At 43.3% G+C, this 15,688-nt stretch overlaps 1 protein-coding gene across 5 annotated transcripts in view; it reads left to right on the plus strand.

Annotated features, from left to right (window-relative positions):
- Positions 1–15,688, plus strand: part of PTPRG (protein tyrosine phosphatase receptor type G) — an 871,997-nt gene that overhangs the window by 853,939 nt on the left and 2,370 nt on the right. For all 5 annotated transcript variants that reach the window (XM_060239418.1, XM_060239420.1, XM_060239419.1 and 2 more), the window contains 2 exons: positions 1,976–2,118; positions 14,964–15,099. In XM_060239418.1, coding sequence (XP_060095401.1) covers positions 1,976–2,118; positions 14,964–15,099 — 279 coding nt within the window. The remainder of the gene's footprint in view (positions 1–1,975; positions 2,119–14,963; positions 15,100–15,688) is intronic.

The raw sequence follows: 15,688 nt of genomic DNA on the forward strand, positions 1-15,688 counted from the left end.
GACAGGCACAAAGTCTCAATGTGTGGATGAGACGATGGTGTAGGGAGGAAGGGTTTAAGTTTGTTTGGCACTGGGATGCTTTCTGGAACAAGCGGGAGCTGTACAAAAGAGACGGTCTCCACTTGTCCCCAGATGGAACCAGGCTGCTGGCACTTAAAATCGAAAAGGTGGCAGAGCAGTTTTTAAACTAAATCTTGGGGGAAAGCCGACAGGAGATAAAATGTCTCTGGTTCAGGAGGACTCATCTCAAAGAGATGAAGGGTTAGCTGTTACTTTTCTACCGGGTAATGGATCAGAGTTGTCCACTGAGATGGTGACAAACAGTATGGACAGTCTGCCAAAGTCTCGAGATGGCAGGAGGAAGGTTGCGGGCCTAGCTTGCCTGGGAAATTATAGATGTTTGTACGCAAATGCTAGAAGTGTTCGAAGTAAAATTGGTGAGTTGGAATGTTTAGTGTTGGGAAAAAACATAGACATTGTGGGAATTTCAGAAACTTGGTGGAATTAGAAGAATCAGTGGGACACAGTGATTCCTGGATATAAGTTATATCGGAAGGATAGGGAGGAAAGGATTGGCGGTGGGGTGGAGAGAGAGTATAAGGTCCAGTAAGACTGAGGTCAGAGAATTAGATTCCCTTCTAGAAAAGCTTTGGGTTGAAATAGAGGGCCCCAAAGGAAATTTAACTATGGGAGTTTACTATCGCCCACCAAACCAAAAGATAGAGGATGATTATAATATGATGGAAGGATTAAAGATAGTATCTACACGTAAAAACTGTGTCATACTAGGTGATTTTAACTACCCACAGATTGACTGGGTCAATATGTGTTCTGGTCGAGAGAAAGAGATTGAGTTTCTTGATGCTCTCAATGACTGTGCTATGGAGCAGATGGTCACAGAACCTACCAGGGGTGGAACGATTCTGGATTTGGTCCTAAGTAATGCCCAAGACTTGGTGAGAGATGTAAGTGATCGCATCGCTTGGGAGCAGTGACCATAACGTTATTGATTTCACCATTGTATAAATAGAGTGTTGCCCCAAAAGACCAGCACGACCACATTTAACTTTAAAAGGGGTAAATTCTCTGAGATGAGGAGGCATGTGAAGAGGAAACTAAAAAGAAAGGTAAATACAGTCAAAACCCTTGGGGAAGCTTGGAGGCTATTTAAAACTACAATCCTAGAAGCTCAGATAAAATATATACCACAAGTTAGGAAAGGCACAAACAGGTATAAGAAAAGGCCTGCATGGTTAACAAACAAAGTAATGGAAGCTGTAAAAGGTAAGAAGGACTCCTTTAAGCGGTGGAAAGCTAGTCCAACTGAGATTAATAAAAGGGAACACAGCTAGGGCAAATCAAATGCAAGACTGTGCTCAGGCAGGCAAAAAGGGACTATGAGGAGCATATTACAAAAAACATAAAGACCAACAATAAAAATTTCTTTAAATATATTAGAACCAGCCAGGGAGGCATTGGGGCCCTTGGATGACCAAGGGATAAAGGGATTACTGAAGGGGGACAGGGAAATGGCTGAGAAGCTGAATGCATTTTTTGCCTCCGTCTTCACTGTGGAAGACGAGAAGTGTTTGCCCACTCCAGAACCACTAATTTTGGAAAGGGTGTTGAAAGACCCAAGTCAGATTGAGGTGACAATAGAGGAGGTTCTACAACTGATAGACGAATTAAAAACTAATAAGTCACCAGGTCTGGATGGCATACATCCAAGAGTTCTGAAAGAACTCAAAGTTGAACTTGTGGATCTTTGTAGACAGCTTCAAGAGGGGGTTAGATAAAAATATGGAGCAGAGATCCATCAGTGGCTATGTGTGTGTATATATATATATATAATTTTTTTGGCCACTATGTGACACAATGTTGGACTGGATGGGCCACTGGCCTGATTCAACATGGCTTCTCTTATGTTCTTATATTGAATTAAAATGGTTAACAATGCGGTTAATTTTTATTTCAGGATGACTATGTTTTGGAAGTACGCCATTTTCAGTGTCCCAAATGGCCAAATCCAGATGCCCCAATCAGCAGTACCTTTGAACTAATCAATGTAATCAAAGAAGAGGCCTTAACAAGAGATGGCCCCACCATTGTTCATGATGAGTATGTATATTTTTCTAAGCACTCTGATTTATAGTTTGGATAAGAGAGATTATTTGGGTGTAACTCTGAGGGATCCTAACTCCTAGGGCTCACGTAAAATGAATGCTTTGTTTTAACCTACTTCTTTGCCAAAGATCAAGGGTTTTTAATGGGTCCTTGAACAAGCAGACGTTTTAGAGGAAGAGGAAGCATACTCTGGGGCAGTGCTAATCTAATGTGCATGGAACTCCTTAATATTATCCAACCCAGTGTTCCCTATTAATTTATTTTCAGTGTCAAAATATTATTCAATATACACTAGCTAAAATTCTTGTGAATGGAGTTCAGTGGATAGCTTCAGAGTTATAACCATGCCCCTGCCAGCAGCCCATGAAGAGGATGTTTGTTTTATCTTGTATCAACTTAGTTCCACAATAAACACAACAATTATTTTACAGCTCAATGTTCTAGATTTCAGCCTTGAGACAAAAAGAGCTAAGGACCAAAACTCTTTGGGGGATCTTTTTGTTTGTTTTTGTTTCTGGAGGTTTTTGACAATACGGCAGTGAACATTTCCACATTTAATTTATGTGGGGATTAAATATTCCATCCAATTCAACCCATCATATTATCTGTATGTACTATCTATTCCTAAATTGAGAAGAACATATATGTTGCAATGCATTCCCATCTGCACAGATGAAGGGTCATTTTCAGGGCATCCCAGCAAATCAAAGTTACTGTGACTGTTCATTAGGAACCATAGATTTGGTTGATCATATATTTTTTTCTTGCCCAAAATATGAGCCGCGAGAGAAAAGTTTGTGAGGAACTGGCTACTTAAGTTTTCTTCTTTTCTGGAACCTATAGAATTTAGACTTTTGCTAAGCAGTTTGTGCCACAATTGTGTAATCAATGTGGCATATTTCTGTTATACTACATAAGAACATAAGAGAAGCCATGTTGGATCAAGCCAATGGCCCATCCAGTCCAACATCTATGTCACACAGTGGCCAATATATGTGTGTGTATATACACACACACACATATACATACATATACACACGCACACACACATACAAACACACAAACATATATATATATACACTGTGGCTAATAGCTGTTGATGGATCTCTGCTCCATATTTTTATCCAATCCTCTCTTAAAGTTGGCTATGATTGTAGCCGCCACCACCTCCTGTGGCAGTGAATTCCACATGTTAAAAACCCTTTGGGTGAAGAAGTACTTCCTTTTATCCGTTTTAACCTGACTGCTCAGCAATTTCATTGAATGCCCACGAGTTCTTGTATTTTGAGAAAGGGAGAAAAGTACTTCTTTCTCTACTTTCTCCATCCCATGCATAATCTTGTAAACCTCTTGTCATGTCACCCCTCAGTCGATGTTTCTCCAAGCTAAAGAGCCCCAATAATTTAACCTTTCTTCATAGGGAAAGCGTTCCAAACATTTAATCATTCTAGTTGCCCATTTCTGAACTTTTTCCAATGCTATAATATCCTTTTTGAGGTGTGGTGACCAGAATTGCACACAGTATTCCAAATGAGACTACACCATCGATTTATACAGGGGCATTACGATACTGGCTGATTTGTTTTCAATTCCCTTACTAATAATTCCCAGCATGGCGTTTGCCTTTTTTATTGCAATTGCACACTGTCTTGACATTTTCAGTGAGTTATCTACCACGACCCCAAGATCTCTCTCTTGGTCAGTCTCCGCCAGTTCACACCCCATCAACTTGTATTTGTAGCTGGGATTCTTGGCCCCAATGTGCATTACTTTGAACTTGGCCACATTGAACCGCATCTGCCACATTGACGCCCACTCACCCAGCCTCAACAAATCCCTTTAGAGTGCCTCACAATCCTCTCTGGTTCTCACCACCCTGAACAATTCAGTGTCATCTGCAAACTTAGCCGCTGCTTACTCTCAACTCCAGAACATTAATGAACAAATTAAAGAGCATGGGACCCAGTATTGAGCCCTGCGGCACCCCACTGCTTACCGTCCTCCACTGCGAAGACTGCCCATTTATACTCTCTCTCTGCTTCCTATTTATTAGCCAGTTTTTGATCCACAAGAGGACCTGTCTTTTTACTCCATGACTCTTGAGCTTACTAAGGAACTTTATCAAAAGTATAGTATTTTATAGCACCTGTTTTATCTATTTTAATTAATTTATGTAATTGATTGTATTTAAAATTGTTGTCTACATTGTTTTATTTAAATCATGGTATTCCATGTCTGTGAGCCGCCCTGAGCCCACCTTTGGCGGGGGAGGGCGGGATACAAAAATAAATTTATTATTATTATTATTATTATAAAAGCTTTCTGGAAATCAAGGTAAACAACATCTATTGGGTTCCCTTTGTCCACATGTTTGTTCACCCCCTCAAAGAAATGTAACAGGTTGGTGAGGCAAGATCTTCCCTTACAGAACCCATGCTGAGTCTTCCTCAATAACCCGTGTCCATCAATGTGCCTACACATTCTGTCGATAATGCTTTCTACCAACTTTCTCGGTATTGAAATCAGACTGACTGGCCTGTAATTTCCCGGATCTCCTCTGGAACCCTTTTTAAAGATGGGGGTGACATTTGCTACCTCCCAGTCCTCAGTACTGTCTTTTTAAATATTTAGACTTCTACAGAGTTAAAAATTTGTATGGTGTGTGGCCTGTGGGCTTTTAAACCCAGGGCATTTTTTGAGCAGGGACGCACAAGAATGGAGTTCTGGCTGGCTTGGCATCAGGGGGTGTGGTCTAAGATGCAAATGAGTTCCTGCTGGGCTTTTTCCACAAAAAAGCCCTGCATGAAACAATGGTGGCATCAGGGGGTGTGGTCTAATATGCAAATGAGTTCCTGCAGGCTTTTTCTACAAAAAAGCCCTGTTTAAACCTAATAAACTGAGAGCATTTTCACATCCAGTAGAAAGCCCCTAGATATCAAGCATCATCTCCTCTGCACCTTATGGTGTACTGAGGTGCAGGCTCTGATTCGTCTGTTTCTTTGCATTCCTTGTAAATCAGAACCATGTATCTGAAGCTGCCTTATACTGAATCAAACTACCAGTTCATGTTATTATCTACTGTGACTGGCAACAACTCCCCAGGTTCTATTCCAGTTCTTCTTTCACCTAGAGAGGAATATATATGCAAACCATATCACTGAACTACAGACACTTCCCAGTTTTTCAAAGGTCACCATTTTTACCTCCCTCCACCCCCAGTCCTGAACACACAAACAGTAGTTTTCTACACAGAGTCAGACCCCATAGCTACCTGCTGCTTTTAAATTTCTATTTTGGCTATGATCATAGAATCATAGAGTTGGAAGGGACCTCTAGGGTCATCTAGTCCAACCCCTTGCACAATGCAGGAAACTCACAAACACTTCCCCCTGAATTCATAGGATCTTCATTGCTGTCAGATGGCCATCTAGCCTCTGTTTAAAAACCTCCAAGGAAGGAGAGCCCACTACCTCCCAAGAAAGCCTGTTCCACTGAGGAATCGCTCTAATGGTCAGGAAGTTCTTCCTAAGGTTGAGCTGGAAACTCTTTTTTATTTAATTTCAACCCATTGGTTCTGGTCCTACCTTCCGGGGCCACAGAAAACAATTCCACACCATCCTCTGTATGACAGCCCTTCAAGTACTTGAAGATGGTGATCATATCACCTCAGCCGCTTCCTCTCCAGGCTAAACATCCCCAGCTCCTTCAGCCTTTCCTCATAGGACTTAGTCTCCAGACCCCTCACCATCTTCATCGCCCTCCTCTGGACCCGTTCCAGCTTGTCCATATCCTTCTTAAAATGTGGTGCCCAAAACTGAACACAGTACTCCAGATGAGATCTTACCAGAGCAGAGTAAAGCGATAACATCACATCACGTGATCTGGACACTATACTTCTGTTGATACAGCCCAAAATTGCATTTGCCTTTTTTAGCCACCGCATCACACTGTTGACTCATGTTTAGCGTATGATCCACTAAGACCCCTAGATCCTTTTCGCACATACCGCTGCTAAGACAAGTCTCCACCATTCTATAACCATGCATTGGATTTTTCCTACCTAAATGCAGACCTTTACATTTATCCCGGTTAAAATTCATTTTATTGGCTTTAGCCCAGTTTTCCAGCCTATCAAGGTCATCCTTTATCCTGTTTCTGTCTTCTTCTGTGTTTGCAACCCCTCCCAATTTAGTATCATCTGCAAATTTAATAAGCATTCCCTCTATTCCTTCATCCAAATCATTGATAAAGATGTTGAACAAAACAGGTCCCAGGACAGATCCCTGAGGCACTCCATTTGTCACTGCTCTCCAAGAGGATGAGGAACCATTCACAAGCACTCTTTGGCTGTGATCTGTCAACCAGTTACAAATCCACCTAACGGTAACAGGATCCAAACCACATTTTACCAACTTGTCAACAAGGATAGTATGTGGAACCTTATCAAAAGCCTTACTGAAATCAAGATAAATGATGTCTACAGCATTCCCCCGATCCAGCAAGGTAGTCACTTTCTCAAAAAAAGAAGATCAGGTTAGTCTGACATGACTTGTTCTTGAGAAAACCATGCTGGCTGTTAGTAATCACATCCATTCTTTCTAAATGTTCCAGGACCAACTGTTTGATGATTTGTTCTAAAACTTTTCCAGGTATAAATGTCAAGCTGACGGATCAGTAGTTACCAGGATAGTCTTTTTTCCCCTTCTTGAAGATGGGGACAACGTTCGCCCACCTCCAATCTTCCGGCACCTCTCCTGTTCTCCAAGAATTTTCAAAAATAATATCCAGAGGCTCAGAAATTACATCCGCAAGCTCTTTTAGAACCCTTGGATGCAATTCATCTGGCCCTGAGGACTTAGTTTCATTTAAAGAAACTAGGTGTTTATGTACTACCCCTATGCTGATCCTAGGTTGGAACTTCATACCCTCCTTATATGTTCTGTTTTTGCCATGTTGAGCACCGTTCCCCTCAGAAGCGAAGACTAAGGAAAAGTAGGAATTGAGCAGTTCCGCCCTCTCTTCATTACCCGTTACAATTTCACTTTCTTGCCATCACGATGGGCCTACCATGTCCTTGCTCTTTTTCTCACTCTGAACATAAGAACCCTTTTGTGTTGTTTTTAGCATCTTTGGCCAGCCTAAGCTCATGCTGAGCTTTAGCTTTCCTATCTTTTTCTCTACAAGCACTGGTGATTTGTTTATATTCATCCTTGGTTATAAAGCCCTTCTTCCAATTCCTAAAGGAGTCTTTTTTATTTCTCAAGTCTTTAGAGAGCTGTTTATGGAGCCACTCTGGCTTCTTTAGGCTTTTTCCATTTTTTCTTCTCATAGGAATTTATTTATTTATTACTTTCCATTTATATCCCGCACTCTCCACAAGCGGACTCAGGGCGGCTTACAACATCATAAAAACAATCAATCCAATAAAACATATAAAACCATAATTTACATATATCAAATTTAAAACCATTCTATAGCGCTATTTCAGTCCAGTATAGGCGGTGTTGACTTCTCGACTATGATCGCCAGCATTCTGTAGGATGTCCGGTGGAAGCCCTTTTTCAATCAAACCGCAAAAGCCTATTTAAACAATTCGGTCTTACAGGCCCTGCAGAACGCAGACAAATCCCGCAGGGCCCTTATGGCTTCTGGGAGGGTGTTCCAAAGTTCTGGTGCTGCCACCGAAAAAGCCCTGGATCTCGTCATACACAGCCTGGCTTCTTTTGGGCCAGGGGCAGATAACAGATTTTTTGTCCCTGATCTCAGTGCTCTCTGGGGGATATATGGGGAAAGGCGGTCCCGTAGATAGGCAGGTCCCTGACCATAGAGGGCTTTAAAGGTTAATACCAACACCCTGAAGCGAACTCGGAACACAACAGGCAACCAGTGCAGCTCTCTCAGCATTGGCTGAATGTGCTCCCGTCGCGGCAGCCCCATTAACAGCCGTGCCGCAGCGTTCTGCACTAGTTGTAGTCTCCGGGTTAGCATCAAGGGTAGCCCCATGTAGAGAGCATTACAGTGATCTATTCTTGAGGTGACCGTAGCATGGATTACCGTCGCTAAGTCTTTGAGCTCCAGGTAAGGGGCCAGCTGCCGCGCTTGCCGAAGATGAAAAAAGGCAGATCTAACAGTGGCTGCTACCTGGGCCTCCATTGTAAGGGAGGACTCAAGAAGCACGCCTAAGCTCTTGACCTTAGGGACCGGTATCAGTGGTACTCCGTCAAGGGCCGGCAGCTGGATCTCTCTCCCCGGACCGCCTCGACCCAGGTAGAGAACCTCCGTCTTCGTCGGATTCAATTTCAGCCGACTCAGTCTGAGCCAAGAAGCCACAGCTTGTAACGCCAGGTCTAGATTTTCCAGGGTACAGTCAGACTGGCCACCCATCAATAGATAGAGCTGGGTGTCATCCGCATATTGATGGCAACCCAGTCCGTACCTCCTGACAATCTGGGCAAGGGGGCGCATATAGATATTAAATAGCATCGGGGATAGGACCGCTCCCTGCGGCACCCCACAACTAAGAGAGTGCCTCTAGGATGCTTCCTCCCCTATCACCACCCTTTGTCCCCAATCTTGGAGAAAGGAGGTCAGCCACTGTAAGGCAGATCCCTGAATCCCCACATCGGCAAGGCGGCTAGTCAGTAGCTGATGGTCAACCGTGTCAAAAGCGGCTGACAGATCTAATAACAACAGCACTGCAGAGCCGCCCCGATCCAGATGTCGCATAAGGTCATCTATGAGAGCGACCAGAACTGTCTCTGTCCCGTGACCTGGCCGGAAGCTGGACTGGAATGGATCCAGTGCGGAAGTGTCCTCCAGGAATCCCTGCAGCTGAATCGCCACCGCCCGCTCTATGACCTTACCCAAAAAGGGAAGGTTTGACATCGGCCGATAGTTCGCCAATATGGCCGGGTCTGCTGATGGTTTTTTTAAGAGGGGACGGACCACTGCCTCTTTAAGAGGTGTGGGAAAGATCCCTTCAATCAGGGACCTGTTGATAATGTCCTGTAGTGGTTCACGCAGCCACGTTTGGCTAGCCTTTATAAGCCAAGACGGGCACGGATCTAACCTACAGGTCGTAGGGCGTACAGCTGCAGGGATCCTGTCGACTTCCTCCAGACTGAGTGGACCGAAGGAGTCCAGAATTGGACCAGAAGACGTGCTCGGTGCCCCAAGTTCATCTACTTTATTAATTATGGCGGGTAAGTTGTGTCGGAGCGACAAGACCTTATCTGCGAAAAAGCTCGCAAAAGCCTCACAGCCTATTTCCAATTCTCTATTATTTTGTTTGCCCTGCGGCAATTCTGTTAATGACCGAATTATACTAAACAATTGTGCTGGGTGCCAGGTCGCTGATGCGATTCTGGACGCAAAGTGATCCTTCTTTGCAATCCGAATAGCCATCTCATAGGTCCTCATTAATGACCTATATGATGTTCTCGTAGCTTCGTCACGAGCGTGGCGCCGTTGTCTCTCTAGTCGTCTTAATCATCGCTTCATTGATCGCAGCTCCGGGGTATACCATGGAGCGGATCGTGATCGAGGATGAAGAGGACGTCGGGGAGCGATTTCGTCAATGGCCTCGGAGAGCCGGTTATTCCAGGTCTCCACTAGCTCATCCAACGAGTCGCGGTGGGCCAAGGGTCCCGTATAGCCATTTGAAGCCGCAACGGGTCCATCTGACTTCGCGGGCGAGCCAAAATCTGCTCACCGCCTAAATGGGACAGGGGTGGCATGTCCACACGGGCCTTCAGGGCCTGGTGGTCAGACCATGGCACTGCCTCGGCAGATATCTGACCCACTACTACTCCCGCCGCAAAGATCAGGTCTAGTGTGTGCCCAGCCTGATGCATGGGCGCTGTTACATATTGGGACAGTCCTAGTGCTGCCATGGAAAGCACTAGGTCCGTCGCACAAGTGGAATCATCTGCGATTGCGCTTTCAGTATTTCGCTTTTAAGAAACTCCCACCCCTCCTGAACCCCCTTCCTCCTAAGTATTTCGGACCATGGGATTTTACCCAGCATAGTTATAAGTTTATCAAAGTTTGCCTTTCTGAAGTCCAACCTATAAGTCTGACTATGTATAGCTTTTCTCTTTCCTAAGACTGTAAATTCCAAAATCACATGGTCACTACTGCCCAGGGTGCCCACTATTTCCACTTCTTCAATCAATTCTTCCTTGTTGGTGAGAATCAAATCCAAGGTAGCAGATCCCCTTGTTTCCTTCTTCACTTTCTGGAAAAGGAAGTTGTTAGCAAGACAAGTCAGGAATCTATTTGACTTTTCATTTTTAGCAGAGTTGGACTTTCAACAGATGTCCGGGTAATTGAAATCTCCCATGATCACTTTATCCCTTCTCTTTGATAACTTTGCAATCTGCTGTAGAAGTATCTCATCCAAGTTCTCTGCCTGACTTGGTGGTCTATAGCAGACCCCCACAATAATATCACTGTTGTTTCTTACTCCTTTTATTTTTACCAAGAGACTCTCAACTGAGCTGCCATGCTCCGATTCACATATTTCCTCACAAGTATATAACTTCTTCACATATACTGCTACGCCTCCACCCTTTCTCATTTGCCTGTCCCTTTTAAATAAGTTGTACCCCTGAATCCTAATATTCCAGTTGTGTCATCCCACCAAGTTTCAGTAAGACCTATTATGTCATAGTCTCCTTCCTTTATTAGGACTTCCAGTTCCTCCTGTTTGTTTCCCATACTCTGTGCATTAATGTAGAGACATCGGAATCCACGTTTTATGCATCCCAAGGGTTTGGTTTCCATAGAAGCCTGCAAGTTAACATTACCTAGTGTATGCGCTACACTCTGCGAATGTTCTTTTCCCCAGTTTCTGGCATCATACGAGGCTTTGAATTATTGTCTTGCTCCCCCATACAATTTAGTTTAAAGCTCTCCTTATTAGGTTAGCAAGGCTGTTACGAAACACCCTTTTCTCTACCACCGTAAGGTGCAAACCATCTTCCGATAGAAGACCACCATCTCGAAAGCATAAGCCATGGTCCAGAAATCCAAATCTTTCCTGATGACACCGTCAACATAGCCAGTCATTTATTTGAAGTATTCTTCTTTCTCGTCCTAAGCCACGGCCTTCAACAGGAAGCACTGACGAGAACACAACCTGTACGCCCAGCTCCTTCACCTTCTGATCCAGAGCAACATAGTCTTTTCTAATATGTTCAGGGCTATGACGGGCAGTAGCGTTCATTCCTACGTGGATCAACAAGAAAGGATAGTAATCCGTTGGCTTGATAAGTCTTCCAATCTTTTCTGTCACATGCTGGATGCGTGCTTTCAAAAGACAGCAGACCTCTCGAGATGACAAGTCCGGTCAGCACACTTTGGGCTCCACCCCTCTGAGCAAGGAGTCTCCAATCACGACCACCTTCCTCTTCCTATATTGGGAAGCAGAAGCTCCAGGCTTCTTATCCACAGGATCCTGAGAAACTTTATTCAAGCTTTGTGGAGGCTGGGGAAGTAGGCCTTGTTCCAATGGTTCAGAAACAGTTACTGTGGAGAGATCCTGGAACCTATTGCTGAGCAGCAGGGGCTCAGAACATCTTCTGATTTTCTTTCTCCTTCGGGTTACATTTTTCCAGGAACCCTCCTCCTGTGTTGGGTTCTCTTCAAATTGCTGAGATACCATTTCCTCTCCCTCCTCTTGTCCTTTCAAAAGCACCTCATGCATTTTGTCAAGAAAATCCTCACCTTCCTTTATACACTGCAGTGTGGACAATCATGTCTCCAGTCCCTGAATCTTCTCCTCCAGCAGGGCCACTAACTTACACTTGCTGCAAGTGTAATTCATGCTACTTTCAGGTAAAAATACAAACATCCCACAGTCTTTACACATCACTGCCTCTGCTCCCTCACCAGCCATACTGCTGCAATCCATTTCAAAATTTTCTTGATCTTCACTTCTCTTTAAATCCCACTACCAACTGCCACTTGAAACTACTTGTGGGTAACTACCCACCTATCTACAGAACCCCCAAGCTAGACCCCTAGGCTAAGAGCCACAGGCCAAGAGCCTTTTGGCTCAAGCTTCTGGCAAGGATGAGCCTTGCATATTAAAGGCTCAAGCCCCCACCCTCTTCTGACTCAACAGCCAGAGCAACAGCAGAGGGTGGGGCCAGCAATTACCCCCAGGCAAACAAGCTCTCCTCACTCAGCAACAGCTACACAAAAGCAATCAGAAACCCCTCTCCAGCAGGCACCAAGCACATACACAGTTACCTCCCACAGCAACCCTAGGTAATGCTCCCCAGCAGTTTTAGAAAAGCAAATCAAGTCTCACTCACCTTACCAGCAGCTCTGTTCTAGATCCAAGCACCTTCTCCTACTACAACTGAGACACTTCTGCCTCTGGCAAGGATGAGCTTTGCAAATTAAAGGCTCAAGCCTCCACCCACCTCTGACTCAGTAGCCAACAGCAAAGGGTGGGGCCAGCAATTACTTCCAGGCAAGCAAGCTCTCCTCACTCAGCAACAGCCTACCAGCATCTCTGTTCTAGATCCAAGCACCTTCTCCTACTGCAGCTGAGACACTTCAGCTGATTTACTTGTCTTTCTTGCTTTCAAATAAAAGAAAGAGAGGATGTCCTCTTCACCAGCCATTCCAAACACTACTTAGCCATACTAAGTTTTCTTAATGCTCCACAGAAAGAGAGATGGGGGTAGTACATGCTGATAATATGAGTTATGAGACTGCTTGCCAACTAAGGTTTTTAGCAATTGTCCTTCTTTATGTGCCCTTGCTCTTAGAGGTGTGCTGGGTATTAACTAGTGAGACAGCCTTCTCTGCACTTGGGCCTCTTATGTGAAGTTCACTCCCCATACCCACTTACCTGCTATATATCTAGTTCATTTTCAGGTGAAAACCCTTTTATTCACACAAACTCTTGGTCAGTGTTGGTTGTTTGCTGTTTTTTTCCTCTGTGTGTATGTGGGGTTTTTTGTAGAGAATATTATCAAACATGCTGCTAACCATTGTAAGTGGCTAGAAATTGTTCTTAGTGTGATTTATTGGGTTTAAACTTGTACTTAATTATAATTTGTTTGCATACTTATCTATACGCCCCTTCAGAAGGCAAGTGGGATATATATATTTAAAATCAGGATGCTCTCCTCTCCTGCCTTTCAGCAAACTGTGCAAAACTGAATTATTCTAGAGGGCTTTTCTACACAGACAATACAGTGGCAGTGCCTCTCAAAGTTACTTGGAAAAAAAAATTAGGAACCATGATCCATACTATTGGTTATAGCTTTCTGCAGGGCTTTTTTGGTAGAAAAAGTCCAGCAGGAACCCATTTGCATATTAGGCCAAACCCCCTGATGCCACCATTGTTTCACATAGGGCTTTTTTGTAGAAAAAGCCCAGCAGGAAATTATTTACATATTAGGCCACATCCCCTGGCACCAAGCCAGCCAAAACTGCATTCCTGTGCATTCCTGCTCAAAACCCCTGGCTTTCTGAAACTAGTGGTATTTTGCATCATTGAATGTGTCATATGAATACTTAACACTTTGCTTCATTTCTCTTTTTAGACTTCGGGTCAGTTCTGTGACCCTAATCCTATTGCATTGTTTACTGAATGTCCCATCCTTCAGTTGTAAACTCACTCTGTGTAATCTGCCTTGAATCCAAGAGAGAAAGGCGAACTATAAATAACATAAACAGTGACAATGAAATAGTATCCATATCTCCTAAACTTGTGCCTGGATCCAAAGAACTGTTTAACTAGCTTTGCACACACACACCCTAAGGGGATCTCATGTACTGTAGCTGAACTTCTAGAATTGAGGGGGTGTTTCAACAGCAGTTTGTGATAAGATATGGAAATATGTTGCTCAGAATTAAAAAAAAAAAAATCAGAGTTTCATACACCATGGCCTTTTAGGGCTTAAAGTAGCCCTTGTGATTCAAACCTTGGAGAATACAGCTGAATTGAATTTTCATGAGTTTTGATTTTTGTACCCAAGATTTGCATATGTAGTTGAAGAACCTTTTATCAAATATCTTAACAAATGGATTGAAAATCAAGCATGCTCTCAGCTTTTGGCCATGGATCCTGCCCATCAACAAGCAGTACCAAGCTGGCAATAGAGCTTAAAGAAACACTTGGCAAGTTAGCCAGTCCACAGAGGCAATCGACATGGTTTTTCTTGCTCAGCTGGCTAGAAGTTGGTTGGGTGTGTAGTACAGTACTACCATGCACAGAAGAATCTCCTCCATAGTCAGCCTAAAGAGGATAATAAAGGGCTTCTTGTGTGGTTTTTCTGCCACCACATCCTGTCAGCTAAAGCACAGTATAAATCATTGATAAATTTGCCAATTCATCTTAAATATTTGCTAGTTTTAACATTCCCCTGGGTTTGGGAATGCTTTTGCTGCTCTTGCAGTATTCAAAATGGCTTTATGAAACTAGGGCAGTTATTGATTTGAGTGTTTCAGGAGACAATAAAAATCAAACCTATTTCTAACAATGCAGAGCCATTTCCTTTCTAAATTAAGGGTTATTTGTTGTATTCACTGACTTTTCTTTTTACGCCTTAATACATCATGTATCTTTGACTTCTAATTGCATCCTGTGGAAATGTAGTTGAAAATGATTGTTTTTCTTCACTCAACCTCATCATTTATTTTATTCATCTTATACAGCAGGACCTAAACCCAAATACAGGTACACCCTATCTAGCAGGAAACACAAGGTGCAGTTCAAAGAAGACTAAAGCTGAAAACCAGATGTTCAGTACTGATTGACAGAAGGATCCCAGGTTCACTTGTGAGTGTCTAAATACAGTTTTTCTATGGTTTTGCAGGTATGGAGCTGTAGCGGCTGGAACATTATGTGCCCTTACCACCCTGTCCCAGCAGCTGGAGAATGAAAACGCTGTTGATGTTTTCCAGGTGACAAAGATGATCAATCTCATGAGGCCGGGAGTATTTACAGATATTGTAAGACTGAAAGCTAATGTTATCATTTATACGGGAGTTGCTGATAAGCATCGTATTACAATTCACACTCATGTTCTGTATAATTCAAAGGATATGTGCTTTGGATCATGTAATAATAATAATAAAATTTTATTTATATCCCGCCCTCCCCGCCGAGGCGGGCTCAGGGCAGCTAACATTTCATAAAATTATACAGAGTTTAAAATCACATTAACTTTAAAACATTCCAGTTAACCAAGTATTATACAGATTTCCAGGTGTAGAAAATATGTCATTGGGTAAAGGATAAATTTCCCACCTCCCTTCTCCCACAGAAGTCTTTGGAGTTCTGTATTGGCTATATGTGTCAGTGGACTGCAGGTATATCATAGAAGTCAAACTGAGAGGGCTGTGAGGATGGGAATTGGCAAGTGGAACAGAAGGTGCCAAGCCTTGAGTATATTGAGTACTGAAGAGAAAGTATGTGGTTTATTTTTTGTCTTCAGATTGCTTTGAAGCTCTCATTCTCTGCCTACAACTGTGGCATCTCCACCAATTTTGTTATACGCTCACTTGTACAGTTAAGAAGCAGGATATACCAATACACATG

This window comes from Heteronotia binoei, chromosome 5 (genome assembly GCF_032191835.1).
Source record: "Heteronotia binoei isolate CCM8104 ecotype False Entrance Well chromosome 5, APGP_CSIRO_Hbin_v1, whole genome shotgun sequence".
NCBI classification, from domain to species: domain Eukaryota; kingdom Metazoa; phylum Chordata; class Lepidosauria; order Squamata; family Gekkonidae; genus Heteronotia; species Heteronotia binoei.